General features: G+C 40.4%; 1 protein-coding gene across 5 annotated transcripts in view; it reads left to right on the forward strand.

Annotated features, from left to right (window-relative positions):
* Window positions 1-14,454, forward strand: part of CNOT10 (CCR4-NOT transcription complex subunit 10) — a 130,103-nt gene extending 115,649 nt beyond the window's left edge. For all 5 annotated transcript variants that reach the window (XM_030206031.1, XM_030206013.1, XM_030206038.1 and 2 more), the window contains 4 exons: window positions 2,539-2,574; window positions 3,850-3,977; window positions 11,466-11,541; window positions 14,169-14,454. In XM_030206031.1, coding sequence (XP_030061891.1) covers window positions 2,539-2,574; window positions 3,850-3,977; window positions 11,466-11,541; window positions 14,169-14,323 — 395 coding nt within the window. In that variant the 3' untranslated portion in view covers window positions 14,324-14,454. The remainder of the gene's footprint in view (window positions 1-2,538; window positions 2,575-3,849; window positions 3,978-11,465; window positions 11,542-14,168) is intronic.
* The last annotated feature ends 4,751 nt before the right edge of the window (window positions 14,455-19,205 follow it).

The following is a 19,205-nucleotide window of genomic DNA, read 5'->3' on the forward strand; positions in this document are numbered from 1 at the left end:
GCTGCAGAAGAATTTAAAACATCCCTGCTAAGTGTGATAGAAGAAAAGGGTTATGTGCCAGAGCAGGTCTTTAATGTCAATGAGACTGTTTTACAAACAGGCTGGCAAATGGACATATATAACAAAAATAGCAGCCAAAGCCCCTGGTTTGTAAGGCATTTAAAGATCACATCACCCTCACCCTGTTTTAGAGTACCAATATCGAGGACAATTTCAAATGCAAGCCTCTTATGGTGTACAAAGCCCAAAATCCTCATAATGTTAAAGGAAAGAACCTAAACTGCATGCCAGTCCATTGGAGATGGAACCGCAAAGCTTGGATGACATCCAAATTATTCTGGGATTGGTTCAACAGCTGTTTTGTTCCAGAAGCTTAACGGTTTCTCCACCTTGAGAACTTTGCCTTTAAGGTACTACTGAGTTTGGATAATGCACCAGTACACTTTCATGCAGACCTTGAAAATGCACATCCCAATGTTGAGGTTCTCTTTATTCCCTTGAACACAACGTCCATCATTCAGCCTCTCGACCAGGAAATAATAAAGGCTTTCAAGTGCCACTACATGCAAGAGCTTTACAGGAAGGCCTGTGAAGCTCTAGCTGTCGACAAGACAACCATCATTCTTGACTACTGGAAGACAATGACAATACGTAATATAATCAACTATGTCAGGATAGCCTGGGATGGTGTCGCACAGGCTACTATAAACAATTGTTGGAAAAAAAACTTGGCTGGACTGCGAGGGATTTGAAGGTGTAGCTGCACATGAGTAGAAATATGGAAGACATCATGCACTTTGCATGACAAATCCCTAGAGAAGGCTTTGAGGACATGACACAAGAAGATGTCGAGGAAATTTTGGCAGAGACTGAAATAGAGCCCAGCAATGAAAACCTGGATGACAGGGGTCAACAAAGCCTCAGGGGCAGTAATAACAAAGAAGAGATGGCTGAGACTCCAAAAATCGTGCCTCTCACGTGTGCTGAAATAGCAGAGTGGGCGTCAACACTGGAAGAAATGTTCAGTGACATGAAGGAATGTGATCCTACACTAGAGCACAGTCTAAAATTTAAGCATCTCACAAGCTCTGCATTTGCCCCTTAAAATGAAACACTTAAGGACTTGAGAAGGAAAGCCAAGCAGACAGGCTGACAGTTTTTTTTTCAGTCAATGAGGTGCGAGACCTAGACACCTGAGGTAGATCATGCAGAAGTTAACCCCCAGCATTGCTGTCTTCATCTACTATCATTCTGCAAGGCTGTCAATCTCCAGAGGTTGACCTGCCTGATTTGACACCCTCATCCTCTCAATCTGTGCAGGAGGAGCAAATCTCTCTGTCCCTGTCCCCCTCCCGAGATCTGTAGTTTTCAAACACAGTTTTCATAATGTGGGTTGTTTAATGTTGACAAAACCAGTACAGTACAGCACTTTATTACTGTTGTGTAAAGCTGTTGGTTTGGTTTTTCAAGCAATGTACCATTTCTGTAGCCTTCTGGTTACGGTGTGCTACAATGTTTATGAAGCACTTTCTCCTTAGTTTTACCAACTGCAAGGCCTGTAAAATATGATGGCAAAAAACATGGTACAGTATATTCCAGCACTGTTCTGTGCAATTTCTTTAGTTTAAAAATGTTACTACAGTATGTACTATGAGTGGTTCAGCAAGTAAACAAATATGGCTGCAAAATCATAATAAAGTAATAGCTTACTGTTGTGCAGTATACCAGGGGTAGGCAACTCCGGTCCTCGAGAGCCGCAGGCAGGTCAGGTTTTCAAGATATCCACAATGAATATGCAGGAGATGGATTTGCATACCATGGAGGAAGTGCTTGCAAATCTATCTCCTGCATATTCATTGTGGATATCCTGAAAACCTGACCTGCCTGCGGCTGTCGAGGACCGGAGTTGCCTACCCCTGCAGTATACTATACAGTATTTATTTTCTTTAATTTGAGGGTGTTTCTACAGTACTGTAAGGGTTCAGCAAATAAAAATATATATATTTTTTGCAAAACACTATATAGGGGCTCATTTTCAAAGCACTTAGCCTTCCAAAGTTCCATAGGTTTCTATGGAAGGCTAAGTGCTTTGAAAATATGCCTATGTTTCTTTGGTTTTTGTTGTGTTGTCCAATGCAGGAACCAAACCCTATATCTCCAATAGGAATATGTATTCACTTTTTGCAATTTTGAGGAAAAATTGGTATAGCTGGAACCTAACCCCTCTTTCCTATAGGTGCATGTTTCCGGTATTCGCAGTTTTGTGGTTCGTGATGTTTGTGGGGAACCATACCATTGCAAATACCGAGAACGGACTGTATTTGAAGTAGTTTAGAATAACTTAAGACAAAGTTCAGATTTCCTAAATGATATGAACAGTAAGGAAATACCTTGAATGTTATGTACTCGTTCATTGTGAAATGTTTGTTAATAAACTGAAAGTATAAGAAAATATATAGCCTAGATAAAATTTACTCTCAATTGAAAAGAAGTTCACAGAAGTATTTTTAATGTTTTGATATATATTTACTTCCGCAGGGTCCGACAAAGGGGAAAATGAGCCAATGGAATCATGTAAGTGGATTTCCATGTTGTTTCCCTTGGGATTCTAGATCAGTCAGAATCTGCTTCATGCCTACTCACTTCTATGTTAACAAGAATGTGAGAGTATAAAATAGCACTATGGCACAGAGTTCCTTCGATCTTCACGTAGCGTTTTGATCTTGTTCACAGACTTGGGTATATAACTATCTAGATTTGTATTTTTTAAGTGACCAGTAAGCGATTTAACATCTAGAGAGCAATTAGTTAACAGATTGTCTATAATTAAGTGTCTGGAGGGCACCTGGTAAGGAGGCTGTTCTATAAGTGAATATTGGTGCCTACTTTTCTTTATATAATACTAATCTAACCTGGTATATATGCACTTATGCCTTACAGCTGGTAATACATGCAAAAATAATAGCATTCTATAATTTATTTGTGTAATTGTGAGCCCTGCCCATGCTCCGTCCATTTATACATCCCCCTTGGAAATACCTGCAACTGTATGTAAGATAAACAGGTATTTGCAGAATAGCACTTACGGGGAGTTTTGCTTTCTTAGTTTTTCCTCTTGCTCAGCAAGTCTTTAAATATTTGTGTTTCTGGCCCCGCTTCATGAACAAGAAGCCAGAACTCAAGCATGTTCTGGTAGCCATTTAAGTACAGTATTTTTAAACACTGGAGCAGTTGTGAACATCTGAGGGTTGCCAGTCTTTTGTTCTCTTGATTGGTGCCTTACTGTGAGAAGGGGGCGGGAGATCCTGCTAGCTGTCAAAGTGGTAAAGCAGAGACAGGATATTCCTGAAGTGCAAATGATTATTCACACTCAGTTCTTTGGTTAGCTGTACACCTGAATCATTTAAAGTTGACACAAGATGTTCAATGATATCAGTAAAAGAACCACATAAGCAATAGCCAAGTCGCTTTGTGGCAAATAAGCATGACTTTTATGACCTAAGGCTGGCCAGAAAGGTAAAAAAAAAAAAAAGCCGGCCTTGTGAAATCAACTAGTACCTGTAACCATAATTTTAAAACAGTGATATGAAACTTATGGTCAGTAAGCCAGTCATTAATGTTGTTTATGTCTATAAAAAAAAAGAAAAAAAATCAAATTCTATAATTTTGAAGCATGCATATACTGTGACACTTTTTTTCTGTATTCATCCAATAACAAACATTTATTAGATTATCTTTAAAGATCTCGTTCTGATCCATGTTTTAGATTACCTTGGTATTTTGATGATGATTGTAGCATATGAGAATGTTGAAATACAAAAGTGACATTAATGTTGTCATTATTTTAAGTGGGAAAACAAACACCACAGTGTTACCCAAATTCAGTTACGTCTGCACGAACAATGATGCTGTTTAATCTCGGCAGTGCGTACTGTCTTCGAAGTGAATATGACAAAGCACGCAAGTGTCTGCAACAGGTAACTACAGTAAAGATGCAACAAAAGTTGGAAAGAATTATACCAAAGGGGTCGGGAATGTATATCTGTCCATCTGTCTGGGGGCAGATATAATGGGATGAAACTTCGCATGAGGGAAAAACTGTTAAGAGTACACAATAAGTTAAAAAATGAGCCAAATCAGATTTAGGGGTTCCAGAGATCAAAAAAAAAAAAAAAGAACCAGTGCATTTCTGTGGGAGGAGTTCTAGGTTCGGTAACATAAAAGAATTAATGGACTGGAATGAAACTTGGCATGTGGGGGTGGGGAAAAAAGGTTAAACATTTGAAAATGGGCTAAATCATAGCAGGGGTTCCAGAGAAACCAGCCTCACTAAAATATGTCCCAATGCATTTCTATGGGAAAAGGAGTTCCAGCTTCTGTAGCATAGGGGAAGGGGGGGGGGGGGGGGGAATGGGACTTGATATACCGCCTTTCTGTGGTATTTTGCAACTACATTCAAAGCGGTTTATATATATACAGGTACTTATTTTGTACCTGGGGCAATAGAGGGTTAAGTGAGTTGCCCACACTCACAAAGAGCTGCAGTGGGAATCGAACCCACTTCCCTGGGATCAAACTTCCCAGGCTACTCCTCCACTCCAGAAACTTAAGAGTAAAATAAGACAAGGTAGTTTAAAAGGTGAAATTGTCTACTCTTCCAAACCCCCAAACTACCTCGTCTCCCCAAAACTTACTACCCCTGCAACTGCCATACAACCCCACATAGTGCCTCCACACGTAAAATATATTCACTGCAATTGCCACAACACTTCTAAACTGACCCACCCCTAAAACTACTTCTTGAAAACTGCCCTACTCCAGAAAAAAAAACTCAACTGTGCCACCACACTGCAAATTGCCCCATCCCCACATCTACCACCACCCCGCAAACTGCACCCACTTCCAGTGATGTGAAGAAGTATTTACCCTCTCCTGATTTCCCTATTATTGCATGTATGTCACACCAAATGGTTTCTGATCTGTAAACAAAATATAATATTAGACAAAGGGAACCCGAGTAAACACATTTTTTGCATTATTAAGTTATTTAACGAACAATGTTATCCATCTCTTATATCACCCATGTGAAAAAGTAACTTCACCCTGCTCTTAATGACTGGTTGCACTACCTTTAGCAGCAATAATTGTAACCAAACACTTCCTATAATTTGATATCTGTCTTTCACATTGCTGTTGTGGAACCTTAGCTCAGCTCAGTTTGCAGAACTGCTTTAATTCAGACACATTTCTGGGTCCTTCCGTGTGTGGGTTTTAAGGGGTTACCATCTCCTTTATTATGCTTTGAGGGAGGCTTGGTTTCTAAAGTCCTTGAAACAACTCTGGGAGACTGTGAGGACCTATGGGCTAACTGTTTTTGCATACTGCCGATCCATTATGTTACCTCTCTACATTGTTTGGGTTTTGTTAGTGGCAGGGCTACTAAATTGCATGACTTCTTTAAATCTGACTCTCCAGACCCCCTGTCCCTGGCTGAGCTCTTTCGGGCCCTCCAAGAGCTGCTTCCCTTAGTTGACTACTCTGTGGTGATCCAAAAATGATTTCGGGAATTGGATCTCCATCTCACAAACCAGGAATTTGTGACTTTGCTATGTTGAGCACTCTCTTACTTACAGTGCTGCCCCGAGGGAATGCCATTTTAGATTGCTTACTAGAGCATATTTCTCCATGGACTGCATATGCAATTGTCCAAAATGCCAGTATGAGGTTGGCATATGTATTTTGGAGCTGTCCAGCTATTCAAGGTTTTTGGTCCCACATAGTGAGATATCTGGGTGCCTTACTGGGGCGCTGTATTTGCCTCACCCCTGCTGGGGTCCTTTATCGCCATTTTCTTGTTAGTGGCCAGTTGGCCAAGAGACCGTTTGTTTTTAGCTAAGTCAGCTCTTCTTGGACGGAAATGTATTTTGCAATGCTGGACCGCTCCCACACTGCTGTCATTTTAGCAATAGAGATATGCACTCTATTCTTATGATCCTGGAGGTGCTGGACGCTAGACGCTCTTAAACATAAGTTATTCTTGGAGATCATTAATCAGTTGTAAGTTGTCCCTCAGTCATCCCTAGGGTGGATGGGGTGAATTTTTGGGTGGTGGGGCTTGAGTGGGTCAGGTACGGGGTTTTTTTTTTTGGGGGGGGGGCTCAGTTTAGTGCCACCCCTTTCTCACATAGCTTCTTTTTCACTGCTCACGGTTTGTTTTATGGTGGCTACCACATTGTCCTTGTTTTTGTTTTCTGTATTATCCCTTGGGTGCGGATTATTTTGTAAACTACTTGATGATAGAATTTCATTTATTTTTCTTTGGATTCTCATTGTTATCTTGTTTTTGTGTGCTTCCATTGTTTGGCATTTCTTATATCATCAATAAAAACATTGAATCCTAGAAGATATTCGTAATTAAATTTCAAACCTAAACCGATATTTCAGATGCTTTGATTTCCTTTTCTAAATCTAAGCATTTTTTTTTTTAATTCTTTATTTATACAATTTTCAATTTACATTCCCAAATATAAACTTTGTCAAGAAATATACAAAAAAATTTTTTTACTATATGTTTTTGCTTCCAACGCAGTCTTTTTTTCAAAATCCCCTCTTTGCCTTCCTTATCAGCACTTTGCATTTGACTTGCCAGTCCTTATGCTATTTCTTATTATTTCAGTCTGATCCTTCTTCCTTTTTCTGAAAGATTTTCTTTTAGGTGTAATAGCTTCCTTCACCTCACATGGGTGATTGAGCACCCTGCCCAAGGTCTGTTTCATATAGGGATCCAGAAACTTATGTACTTGTAACTGCCAAAGGAGATCTAGCATTGTTTTTTCTTGGCACCCCGACATAAAAGCCCTGACAAAATAGCCCAGACAAAAAAGCCCTGACACAACAGCCTGGTAACAAAATAGCCCTTGACAAATCACCTCTAACAAAATAGCCCTTCACAAAATGGCCCCTCCCACAAAATAACCCTTGACAAAATAGACTCTAGACAAAACTGCCCCCTTAACAAACTAGCCCCCTAGAAAAAAATGCAGTGCCATATTCTGGGTTTTGTCAGGGGGCTAGTTTGTCAAGGGCTATATTGTGGGCAGGCCATTTTGACAGTGGCTATTACGTCTGGAACTTTTTTTGTTTGGAGCTTTTTTTTGTCAGGGCTATTTTGACAGGGTACCTTTTTTTTCTTTTACCACTTCTAGCATTTTGCCCCATTCTTCTTAATCTTATCACTTGACTTTTTTGATATGTCTAGAGAAGCAAGACAACAGATGAATTTGTTTTCTTTGAATTCAATATCCCCTTGAAGATATCATTTATAAGCCTTATTCTTCCCTTCCATTCTTCTCTCATCCTTAGGAATGGACAAAGACACTTCTGCCATTTCTTGGTCAGAAAAGAATCTTTTTAACCATTCCTCAATTCCTTTTACAGTACAGAACGCCTCCATCTACTGGTTGAACAAAATTACTTCTCCCATACTCTAATTCAGCTCTCTTCTCCCATATTTCCATAGTTGGGAATAACAACTAACTTGCATCCCTAGTTCAGGGAAATAAATTACATTGTTCCTATTTCAGTGTTGCAGAATGTCTGATATATCCCTTTTTCAGGGAGCAAACCAAAGGAGAGAGTAAAAAAATCCTACAGTACACAAAACCAAGTAAAAGAAGTGTGTAGAAGAACAAGAGCAGCAATAATCACAACTAGCTGGTAGAAAAAAATCATATAGAGAAACATCTTTATTAAGCTTTAAACCTTAGAAATAAAAATAAGACCCAGTTCAAAAAAGGTGTCCCGCATAGTTCAAATGAGCAGTCTGTTGGGTACTAGAAGAGGAGATGGTGCAGAGAGAAAAATGGTAGTGGGTGGGGCGAGGGGGATGCCCTTGTAGAGGAGGGAAAGAGAACTAGGGTTCTTCCTGGGAGGGAGAACAGGGAAGCAGAAAGAGTGAAAGAAATCTAGGGGAGGTAGGGAGAGAAAACATTGGAAGGTGTTGACTTTGGAGAAGAAGAGAAACCCGATGATGTGGAGGACTTGCATATTCCTCCCAACACTCCCCATGGTGATTTTGAGGTCCACCTTGATCCATCCAGGTTCTCCGCTTCAGGTGCCCAGCCTACCAGGTGCTGTGGAGGACTTGTAGTTCATCTGCATACTCCTCCCTGCATTCTCCAGTGTGACTCCCAGGTCCTCCATTCCAGGTGCTGTGCACAAAACATTTTATCTCCATAAGTTTTTATTTTCCTTCTCCTATTACCAGTGAGTTTGGTACAGTTTCCCTTCTTGATACTGTCCCTTCCCCATCTCTTTTTCCATCTGAAACCACTGCATACCTCAGGACCACATTGCCTACCTTCTTCTTTCATCACCTCACCATCCCTTTTGTCCTCTCCCTTCTTCTCATCTCTCAAGCTAACATTTTCTTCCTTTCATTCAACCATCTCCATTCTGTGTGTGTGTGCATCTCATCTTTGTCACTGTCGTCATGCCTCTCCTACTCTTCTCCGTACTGTCTTGCTCCTTCTCTTTCTTCTCTCTGCTGCGGATATCGATTCCAATCCTGATTCTTCAAATCAGCTCTCACCGTACTCGGGTAGGTCACACCACAATGTCTCCAATCTAATTTCTGTTTTTCTCCTTTCCCCTTCTTCTCTGTGGAATGCATGCTCTGTCTCCAACAAGCTTTCCTACATCCACAACCTCTTTCTCTCTCATACTTACCCCACCTCCCCATTCCCCCTCTACTCATCCCATCCTTCTCTTCTCCCCTTTATTTTATCCCTCCTTACCCCTTTACTCCCAAATTATACTATCCTATCCTGTCTACCCTCTCTTACACTAATCATACATTATCAAGATCAACTTATAATGTTTTGAAATTTCTATTATATGACTTTGTATTTCAAATTACTATGTAAGCCACATTGAGCCTGCATTGTGTGAGAGAGCGCGGGGTACAAATGTAATAAATAAAATAAATAATAAAAATAAAATACTGTCCATCTGCTTGCACTAACTGAAACTTTGCTTGCCCTGTGTCATGGAGGTTACCTTTTCTCCCATACACCTCACCCAGTTGGCCGCGGAGGTGGTGTCGGGCTACTACTCTCACCCTCTTGTAGATTTAAATCTCTTCTTGCATCTGTCTCACTGCTTTTCTTTCTTTGAAGTCTACTCCATCTGTCCATTCTTTCCTCTACCTCTCCGAGTAGCAGTCATTTATCGACCCCCTGATAAATCTCTTTCTTCCTTTCTCACTGACTTTGACTCCTGCCGTTGCTTCTTTCTTAAACCTTCATCTCCTCTCATTCTTGGGGATTTTAACATTCATGCTAATGATCCCTCTGACTTTTATGCCTCTCAGTTTCTCGCTTTAATATCCTCTTTCAATCTTCAGCTGTGCTCCACTACCCCTAGTCAACAGAATGGCCACTGTCTTGATCTTGTCTTCTTTTCCAACTGCTCACTCTCCAGTTTCTGCACCTCAGTTCTTCCCATCTTTGGCCATCATCTGATAACTTTCACAAGCATCTTCCCCCCTCCCCAGTCCCGACCAATATATTTAGGAATCTTCAGGCTATTGATTCTTGCACATTCTCCACAAGTGTTTCATCCCTCTTCTCAACTGCTATGTTAACCAAGTCGGTCAATGAGGTCATCTCTTTCTATAATACTATTCTGTCCTGTTCTGGATACTCTCGCTCCTCCCGTTCCCTGTTCTGTAAGACGTACCAAACCCCAGCCTTGGCTAACTTCCAGAATCTGCTACTTTTATTCCTGTGCCCGATCTGCTGAACGCCTTTGGCTGAAATAGAGAGCTGCATGGGAATGGAGTTAGCGGGATCCCCTCCAGGTCCGTGGGGATGGACTCGGGTCCGCCAGGATTTCTGCAGAAGTGCAGGGCACCATCCTTGAACATACCTCAATACACCCTGGTGGTCTAGTGACCTCTTGGGGGCAGGAAAGATCCCCACTCTTTCCTGCCCACTTCCATTTCATCAAAATGGCTGCTGAGACTTCAAGTGGCGGCCTTGCAAGACTTTCAAGATAGCACTTTATTATTTAAATACATCCATCTTCCTGCGTTTGGGAAGAGTTACTTTCTTTGTATATCTTGGATGAATAGGAACTTGTAGAAGCAGTGTGGCTGCCATAGCATAAGCAGTCCCTTTCATGAGCAGAAAAGACTTCAGTCTTTTGGAGAAAGCTCTGTGATTTCATTATCCTTTGGCATCACACATAGTTGCTGTTGTGACTGATAAACTGATCTCTCCTGAAAACACCTATTAAATGTATATACCTTCCTCTGATTTCTTACATATTGTGCATTTTTCAAAACAAACTCAAACAACAAAACAGATTGTTATATCATTCTTCATATACAAACATTCTTTATATACAGACAACATAAAATGTTCATTCCATAACGAATCGGCAGTATCGTCCATATGTCGGACAAAATCTTCTACCCCTGTGACTTCCCTCTTCTCCAGCTTATAACTAACCTATCATCCTGACTTCATGCCAAACAGCTAGGTTTCTAAACGTTTTCAGAAAGAAATATAATTTTCAATGCCTTTGATTTCAGTTGCATAGAATTCCAACATAGTGTACCACACACATAAATGAACTCATTGTAGTTTACACTCTCACAGTTTTGTTTGGCATTTTCAGATTCTTTGACTAGAACACAGATTTCTATAGGTAAATTCTCTCCATCTGGCTAGTCAAATACCCCCTCAATATCCTAAAAATCAAAGGAGAAGGTTAGACCTACTGAAACTCTGATGCTCTTTCAACCCAAACTACAATCTGCATGATTTGTTTGGTTTTCTGGTGTTTTTTTTTTAATATTACATATTTAACAACAAAGTTAACACAGAAATATCACATTCACCAGAAAGGAGATAAAAGGAAAATAACATGGAAAATATAACTAACTTGAAAGTAGCCCACATCAAGGGGGAGGGGGGAAGAGAGATTTATTGAAGAAAATAATAGAAGCAACTCCTAAGAACAATTTTTAAACTAAGGATATTGGATAATCAACAATGTTTCCCAAGTCCAGTCCTGGAGTACCCCTTGCCAGTCAGGTTTTCAGGATATCCACAATGAATATGCATGAACTTGATTTGCATACACTGCCTCCATTATATACACATCTTTCATTCATTTTCATTGTGGATATCCTGATAACCTGACTGGCAAGGGGTACTCCAGGACCAGACTTGGGAAACACTGCATTAGACCTCTAACTACACTAGACCAGGATTTATGACCATACTCTTGCAAACATTTTTTCAAGATGTGACATCATTATAGATGTGTATATCTATCTATATATGTCACATCTTGTGTAGCTTGTTTTTATCTTTCTGAATTTGTCATGCTAGGTGTGTAAGTGAATTACCTTCTTTGACTATTCTGCAACTAATAGTGTTTATTTTCATTTTCATAAGGCTGCTTCAATGATTTACCCCAAGGAAATTCCACCTGAAGCAATTCTACTCGCTGTCTATCTTGAACTGCAAAATGGTAAATTCATTGTCTTTACAAATGTGTTTACTTCTTTTTACATGTCCATTTTGTTCACATGGCAGCTATATACTACAGTTTTCTCTCTTCCAGTGACAGATAGAGGCAGCTGATTTGCAGTAAGAAAGAAAAAGCATACTATTTGAATAACTTTTGTCAAATGTAACAAGAGTATTTTTGTTTGCAAGAGATGCATAATAGACACAGATTTATCACTGGTAGTTCAAGGAGAGTTGCACACATGTATATTGGGTATTTTTCTGTCCCCAGGGCGCTTTACAATCCATGAGTTAGCACATAATAGTAGTAAATGGATCTCATTTTATGCAATGGAGTCTATGGTAAACAATATCCATTGATACAGTATGTGTTAGCATGTAGTAAAGTAATAGCACCTTTTAATAAATCTAGCCTTGTTTGTACCTGAGGTCCAGCATCATGTCAGAAAAGGTGCCAAAAGAACGAACCAGTGGCTGTTAAATAAAATAGGTTTATTAAAAGAGCAACCTTTGATGATAAAGTATGTTTGTGTTTATTTTAAATCTGTTTTATTGATGACAAATTCAGCAAGCAAGAAAACAATCAAATATATGCAACCAAAATCAGTGGAACCATACACAAAATATTTTCCAGTCATCCCAGATTTCCATACCCATGCCCTTGCCCCCCTACCCAAGCCCCCCAAAATAGTGTCCCTTATTCCATGGGATCTGACATGTGGACACCCCCCCACCACCACCTTACCAGGACAAATCCCAGGTAACCCATAAAAAAAGAAATATTAAACCACATATCCTGATCAAACTAAAACAAGCTTATACAAAAAAACATGAGTAAAATCCAATATAAAAGTCCTAATGTGCTTAGGCAAAATACCAAATAAAGAACAAATGGTCCAAACTGATGAATACTACTTGCAGATCCAAAACCCGCAGAAGCAGCTACCTAAGTTCCCACACCGTCTGGGAGAGTTTGAATAAAAGTTTTCTGTGCCTCCACAGAGGTGCAAAATGGGTTTGACAATCATACATAATCCAAAGTCGCACTGGGTAAAATAAGGCATACTAAATCTTCCAAACATAAAGTTTAGTACGTAGGGGAGCAAAAGCTTTTCACTGAGTGTGCACTTTAGCAATATAATCCTGAAAACATAAGACTTTCAGATTATCACAATGCTTGCAAGATAGCTCACGTGCGCCATTTGCAAAAAACAAAAAACAAACACCCTAGGACGAGCATGACCACCTGTCCCAGAGCCTAGCCAATGGTCCCATTCAATTTTAAAAAGATCCTCAAGAGATGCCAAGTGTAAAGATTGATGTAGCCAAGTCTCTAGGGTTTTCACCAAATCTTTATCCTTCAAGGATTCAGAAAGGCCCACTAGTTGCAGATTGTGTTGGGCTTTTCTCCATATCCTTCAACTTGCATTGTTTCTGCTAAATGCTGAGGCAAAGTTGATCCATATCACGCAATGCACTCTGAGCCCCAGCTTCCAGTGCTTCCACTTGATGATGCTGTGCATCAAACTCCAAATCCATATTATCCAAACATCCATGAGCAGCCTTGATTCGATCATGCCTTTGCTGTAGTTTAAACATCCAACGCAGCTTCCACTGTCGCCCGCACTTCTGACACAATCTTCCTTGACCATTCAGAACATATCAAAGGACTCAGCGGGGCCGATCGAGCCATCATCTTAGCTTTGGCTCCTCATGAATTCTCCGGAATCCTACAGGTCAATCTCAATGCCATTGTAAAAAGCAAAATGCTCAAAACCTTCATCACTCTGAGCTAACAAGTACAGCAAAAGGGAAGGAAACTTTATTATTCATTTCTTGTAAGCCAAATATGCAGAATATGTGGTAAATTTTGTGGGGAGACAGAGAAGCCGAGCAGGCAGCCTTCACTCCTGCTCTAGGCGTCATATGTTCAATAAAGTGTGTTTATCAGTTTTTTTAAGCTCACACTGGCCTTGAGGAGCCCAGTGTAGGCAACCTTTATATATTGAGTTTCTTGTTTTAAGGTGTGTTACATGTCCCTATTAAGAGGACCAAATGTGCTCCTGATGCATGCAGTCCGCTGCCAAAACATGTTGGGCTATGGTAGAACAATGCAAGCACATTACATCATCAAAGGTTGCTCTTTTTTTTTTTTTTTTTTATAAACCTCTTATTTCACAGCCACTGGTTGGTTCTTATGACTGCTGCTTTTCTGACATTTGGAATTTTGCAGTGGTTTTTCTGTGCGTCTTCTTTTATTGGATTCCCCTTTTATCTGCCAGCTGCAATAACCTTAGCCTATTTCTCCATTCCATATTAGACAGTGTTGTATATGCAAATTCATTCCAGAAAAGCTCACAATTTTTAATTTTCTATAATTATTTAAGAAATACAGAAATGATTGACATGGGGAAGATGGAGGTGACAGTGAGATAAGACAGGAGTGGCTAAAGGAAGGAAGGACATTTTAAACACAAAATTTCAATAAACAATTTTTATGCATATTAAGTAGTGTTCAGCTGTATGGACTTATACCACAGAATTTGAAAAACTGCCAAAGAGTTTTTTTGCTCTTATCGTAAGACTTCCACAGAAAACAAAGGACTTGACTGTGGTTTTGTTTTATAGGTAATACTCAATTGGCTCTACAGATCATCAAAAGAAATCAGCTTCTCCCTTCTGTAAAGTCTCTGTCTGATATTCGAAAGAAACCAGTATTTCAGCCTGTTCACCCTGTGCAGCCTATTCAGATGCCTGCTTTCACCACCATTCAGAGGAAATGATTCCTCACTGTTTTTTGAACTGGTTCTCCTCAGGATTACTGTAGCTCCAAAATTTGGAATATACTTTGGCATTTTCTAGAGTATTTTTAACATTGCTTGAGCAACTATATGAATAAAAAAAACATACTGGACTCTTGGTTTGTGAGGTTTCACATTTTTTAAAGGCCAGTCTTAATTCTTGTTTAAGGTGTACTGTTCTTGTGGCATGGTGAAGCACATGTCAGTCAAAACAGTCGAAAACTTAGATATTCATGCTGTTTACAGCATCTATCAACTAGCTCAATCAGGTGTGTCATATTGTCATTCAACTTGTCCTACCTGCAGGAAAAATATTGGAAAACATATATATTTAGTTTCTAGACTACTAGAGCTGTCGTCTTGATGAGGAGTTCATATTTTTATTTTCTTTTAACACTGAAAGTTTGTGCTACAACAATGAAAACAACAACAGTCCCAACGCAGAGTTGCCTTTCTGTGAAGGCTTAAGCTAATTTTTACAGCAGTGGAAAGGTCATTCTTTAAAGGACTGACAGCATCAAAACCAATCTAATTAGCTCCTTTGGGTGAGTGTGTTTTTAAATTGAAAATGGATTCAGATTTAGGGCCCTGTTTACTAAGGCGTACTAGCGTTTTTACTGCGTGCTAATGCTAGAGACATCCATATCTTCCTATGGGTCTCTATTAGCGCACCTGCAGCACGGCTTAGTAAACAGGGCCCATAATGTCTTTATAATTGTTACAGCTCTACATTTTTTTCTCTACAGGAATAAAACCCAAGATTCTGCCTAAATTATTTATCTATATTGGAAGTCATGTTCATGTATAGTCATAATTATGTGCAAAGATTTATGCACTCCTGGTCAAATTGTATGTTTCAGTGAACCCCCTGAGTGAACAGAAGCTAACTCAGCTTCTATATGGTAAAAAGTTAAACACGGCAAATACTTATGACAAAAATAAAAATAGCCACAATTAAATTCTCGGTGTTATTCTTCAATATTTATAACTACCACAATTGTAATTGTGTATAATTATTAATTTCAGGTAAAGCTGACTATATTTTGGTTCATTTTTTAAAGCAGTAATGAAGGATTGCCGAGTCCTTGCCTTTAATTGTTGTGCCAAGAGCTTATTTGCCCCATGTGAAGTAAGACTCAGTGCATGAACACCCAGTCCACCCTGTCAAAAGCTTTTTCAGCATTGATGATCAGGAGTGTCGCTAAGCATACCAGTTCATATTTAAAGTGCATCTGACATCGCCAGTGGTGCGCCCAGGTATAAAACCAGATTGATCCTCCTTGACCAAAGTGGACATCACCCTATTCATTCAACTAGCTAGGACTTTAGCTAAAAGCTTTACATCCCGGTTAAGCAGGGAGATTGGCCTGTAGGATCCAGAAGCTGTAGGGCCTTACCCAGCTTAGGAAGCACAGCCTCCCTGGTTACCAGCATGGAAGGGGGAAGAGATGAGCCCTGCAAACCTGAATTGAACACCTGCACTAAAATAGGGGCCAAATACATGGGGAAAAAAAACGTATACGTTTTTGAATACAGCCTGTCTGAATCTGAGGATTTTCCCCAAGGACAAAGATTTAATCGTCCTCTTCAAAGGTAGTAGCGCCATCAAGAGAGGCCACAGCCCGCATATCTAGCTTTGCTAAATCCAGTCTAGTCAGATAAGCATCCATCTCGACAGCAGTCAGCGAGACTTCAGACGTATAAAGACACCGATAAAACTGGACAAAGCAGTCTCTTATAGTAACTGGATCCTTCACCAAAACACCCTGGTCATTTTTTTAAAGCAATAATGAAGGATTACCGAGTCCTAGCCTTTAATTGTTGTGCCAAGAGCTTACTTGCCCGCTTACCCTCCTCAAAGTATAACCTGCCTTGCCAACTGCGTCTCAAATTGGAGGCTATTCACCCCCAGGGTCCCCAGATGATTCCGAAGGTCTTGCAATTGAGAAATCTGCCTAGGAGACCTAGTATGAGGCGGAATCACCTCTAGATCCCAAATAGATTGTCTCCATTCAGAATCTTGGGCAGCCCTCATCATTTTTTAGCCTGCTAAACCATATAATGAGATGACCATGAACAAAAGCTTTAAAGCCATCCCACATTATATCGGGTAGATTTAAGCAAAAAATGTTTAGGTATCAAGTTTGTGAAATCACCCACTACCTCATCCTCTGATAAAGTATTTTCATTGAGTCTCCAAAATTGCAGTTTTTGATCAATAAAGGCCCACTGTACAGGGCTGGATGATATTAGGGATGTATTATGAAAATGATAGGACCCCTAGCTCAGAAGGGAATATCAAGAGTTAAAATTATCTCAATTTCACATTTTTAGTGCTTAAGGCAGAGCAGGACAGATGCATTTAACCTAGTTAGTTTGCTGACACTTGCTGAATTAACAGTTTCAGCAAACTTAAATAATGAATGTTTTGTTCCGATGCTAGGAAGTGTCACTAAGAACATGCATGTTTAGAAGGGAATAGGAAAGTGAAATATGCAGATGTCTGAGCATGCAGATGTAATATGGAATAATGTATGTTAGTTCCATATTCCTATAAATGTTAATGGTGTTTACTGGAATGATAATGATCTTTACCAAAACAGCTAGCAGCTGTCTGACCGTTACTCTCTAGAATGCTGATAGAAGTTGAATATAATCGTCAACCCATGAGCATTTATGTCTTGTACCATCTATACCGTGTATCCAGTCATGTATATTGTATACCTGGTGACTCTGACCTCATGACTTCATGCATTCTTTTTGTTAATAAAAAGGAGAAGAGAGCTGGAAGAAGTTGAGACAGTTCTGGGTGAGCTACTGTTACTACGTGTGACTCTCAGCACTCTCTTCCAAAGGCCTTAGATCTATATTTTTTAATTATTAGTGGTGTGCATGTGGATTTCTTCCATTTGGCCTCTGTTCTGGGTGGGGTCCCAGGCAATCAGGACATCCACACTGGTGCATGGTCTGACTATACGATGACCTCAATATTTGACTGCTTAACTCAAGAAGGATCTATCACAAAATAATCTATCCTAGTGTAGGATCGATGGGAGTGGGGAAAAAAGTGTATTGAGACACTCCAGGGTAGTGTACCCTCCACAACTAAATCCAAGCTTCTAAGCAGCCCTTGCAGAGCAGCACAATCAGCTGAATTAGTAGTTGATCTAGAGCAGCTGTCAAGAGCAGAAGACGTCTGAGTGGCCTAGTGGTTAGGGTGGTGGCTTTGGTCCTGGGGAACTGAGTTCGATTCCCACTTCAGGCACAGGCAGCTCCTTGTGACTCTGGGCAAGTCACTTAACCCTCCATTGCCCCAGGTACAAATAAGTACCTGTATACAATATGTAAGCCGCATTGAGCCTGCCATGAGTGGGAAAGCGCGGGGTACAAATGTAACAAAAATAAAAATAAGCTTCAATAGTGAGCAACAAATCATAAAACTCTTTGGTGCTGATTAGATGCACAAACTGACACAAGATTAAATCAGGCACCTTGTATCTCCACATGCACCCCTATAAAACGCTCAGAAGGGTCATGTAGTATATCAAAAAATATCAACTTGGAGAGTTTTATGCAGTAACATTGCCACTCCCATTAACCTTGGTCGGGTGGGAAGTCAGAAGACACTGAAAAAATAATGGTGCCTTAACGACCCTCAAAGCGTCTCATGAAATGGGTCTCTTAGACAAAAAATATAGAGACCGAGAGCCTTTTAACCTCCTTAATCAAGCACTGTCTCTTATATGGAGAATTCAGTCCATGCACATTTAAAGTCACTAAGTTCACATGTGTCAAAAAGCAAGGGAAAATAAACTCTTAGGGCAAGAAACCCCACCCAAACACAAAAGGAAAAATTTGCCTTAAAAACAATTTCCCCCCACTTCCCCTCCCAAACCCACCCCAGCCCCCCACCCAAACACTCAGAAAACCCCCTGCCATCACAATAGCAATAGCTGGGGGGGGGGGGGGGGCAGAAGGAAGAACTTCATCCCCAGCAGGAAAATATATGTCACGGATTCAGGGATGCTGAGCCCTTGGTCTGCAGCCAGGGCTGCAGCAGACAAGTCCTCTGGGATGGCACAGGGCACAACTGGACAAAACGGAGACAAGACAGAAGCTGGATCCAGACAAGATGAGGAAGCAAAACAAAGGGCTAAAACAACCCAGACAGGAACACTGCAAACCACAGGACAAGACTAAAACTGGTTCAGAAACAGCAAGACAAGGCAGGACAAAAACTGGATTCAGACATGAAAAAGAGAAAAACAAGACAAGGCACAAAACACAGCAAACAAAGCAGTGCAGTCTAAACACAAAGCAGAAACGGAGCTTGGCTGTAGCAGGAACCAGGAACAAAAGGTAGAACACATACTGGCTGCAAGGCTGAACTGTAAACCACACATAACAGAGTCCAAGCGCACAGGCCCCAACGTCAAACTGGAACTCAAACAAACAGAAAGGAAGGAAGGAAGGAAGGAAGGGGAAAGGAACAGAATGAGATCCCCTAAGAAAATATTAATCAGGCAGTGCTATGCAGAACACAGCCACAAATGAAAGGGCGACAGACCAGTACACGCAGGCACAAACAGTAACTGAAGGGTTAAAGGCAAACCCACACAAAGAGAGAGCTCACACTGTGCCTGAAAACACAGTCAAACAAAAGAGCAGCTCACACAGACTCAAACAGCAGATTCAATAAGTAAAGGGATAAAGGCAACCTACACAAAGAGACAGCTCACACTGTGCCCGAAAGCACAGTCAAACAGCAGATTCAACAAGTAAAGGGATAAAAGGCAAACCTACACAAAGAGACAGGTCACACTGCCTGAAAGCACAGTCAAACAGAGCAGCTCACGCAGACTCA

The sequence above is a fragment of the Microcaecilia unicolor genome, chromosome 1 (assembly GCF_901765095.1).
Source record: "Microcaecilia unicolor chromosome 1, aMicUni1.1, whole genome shotgun sequence".
NCBI classification, from domain to species: domain Eukaryota; kingdom Metazoa; phylum Chordata; class Amphibia; order Gymnophiona; family Siphonopidae; genus Microcaecilia; species Microcaecilia unicolor.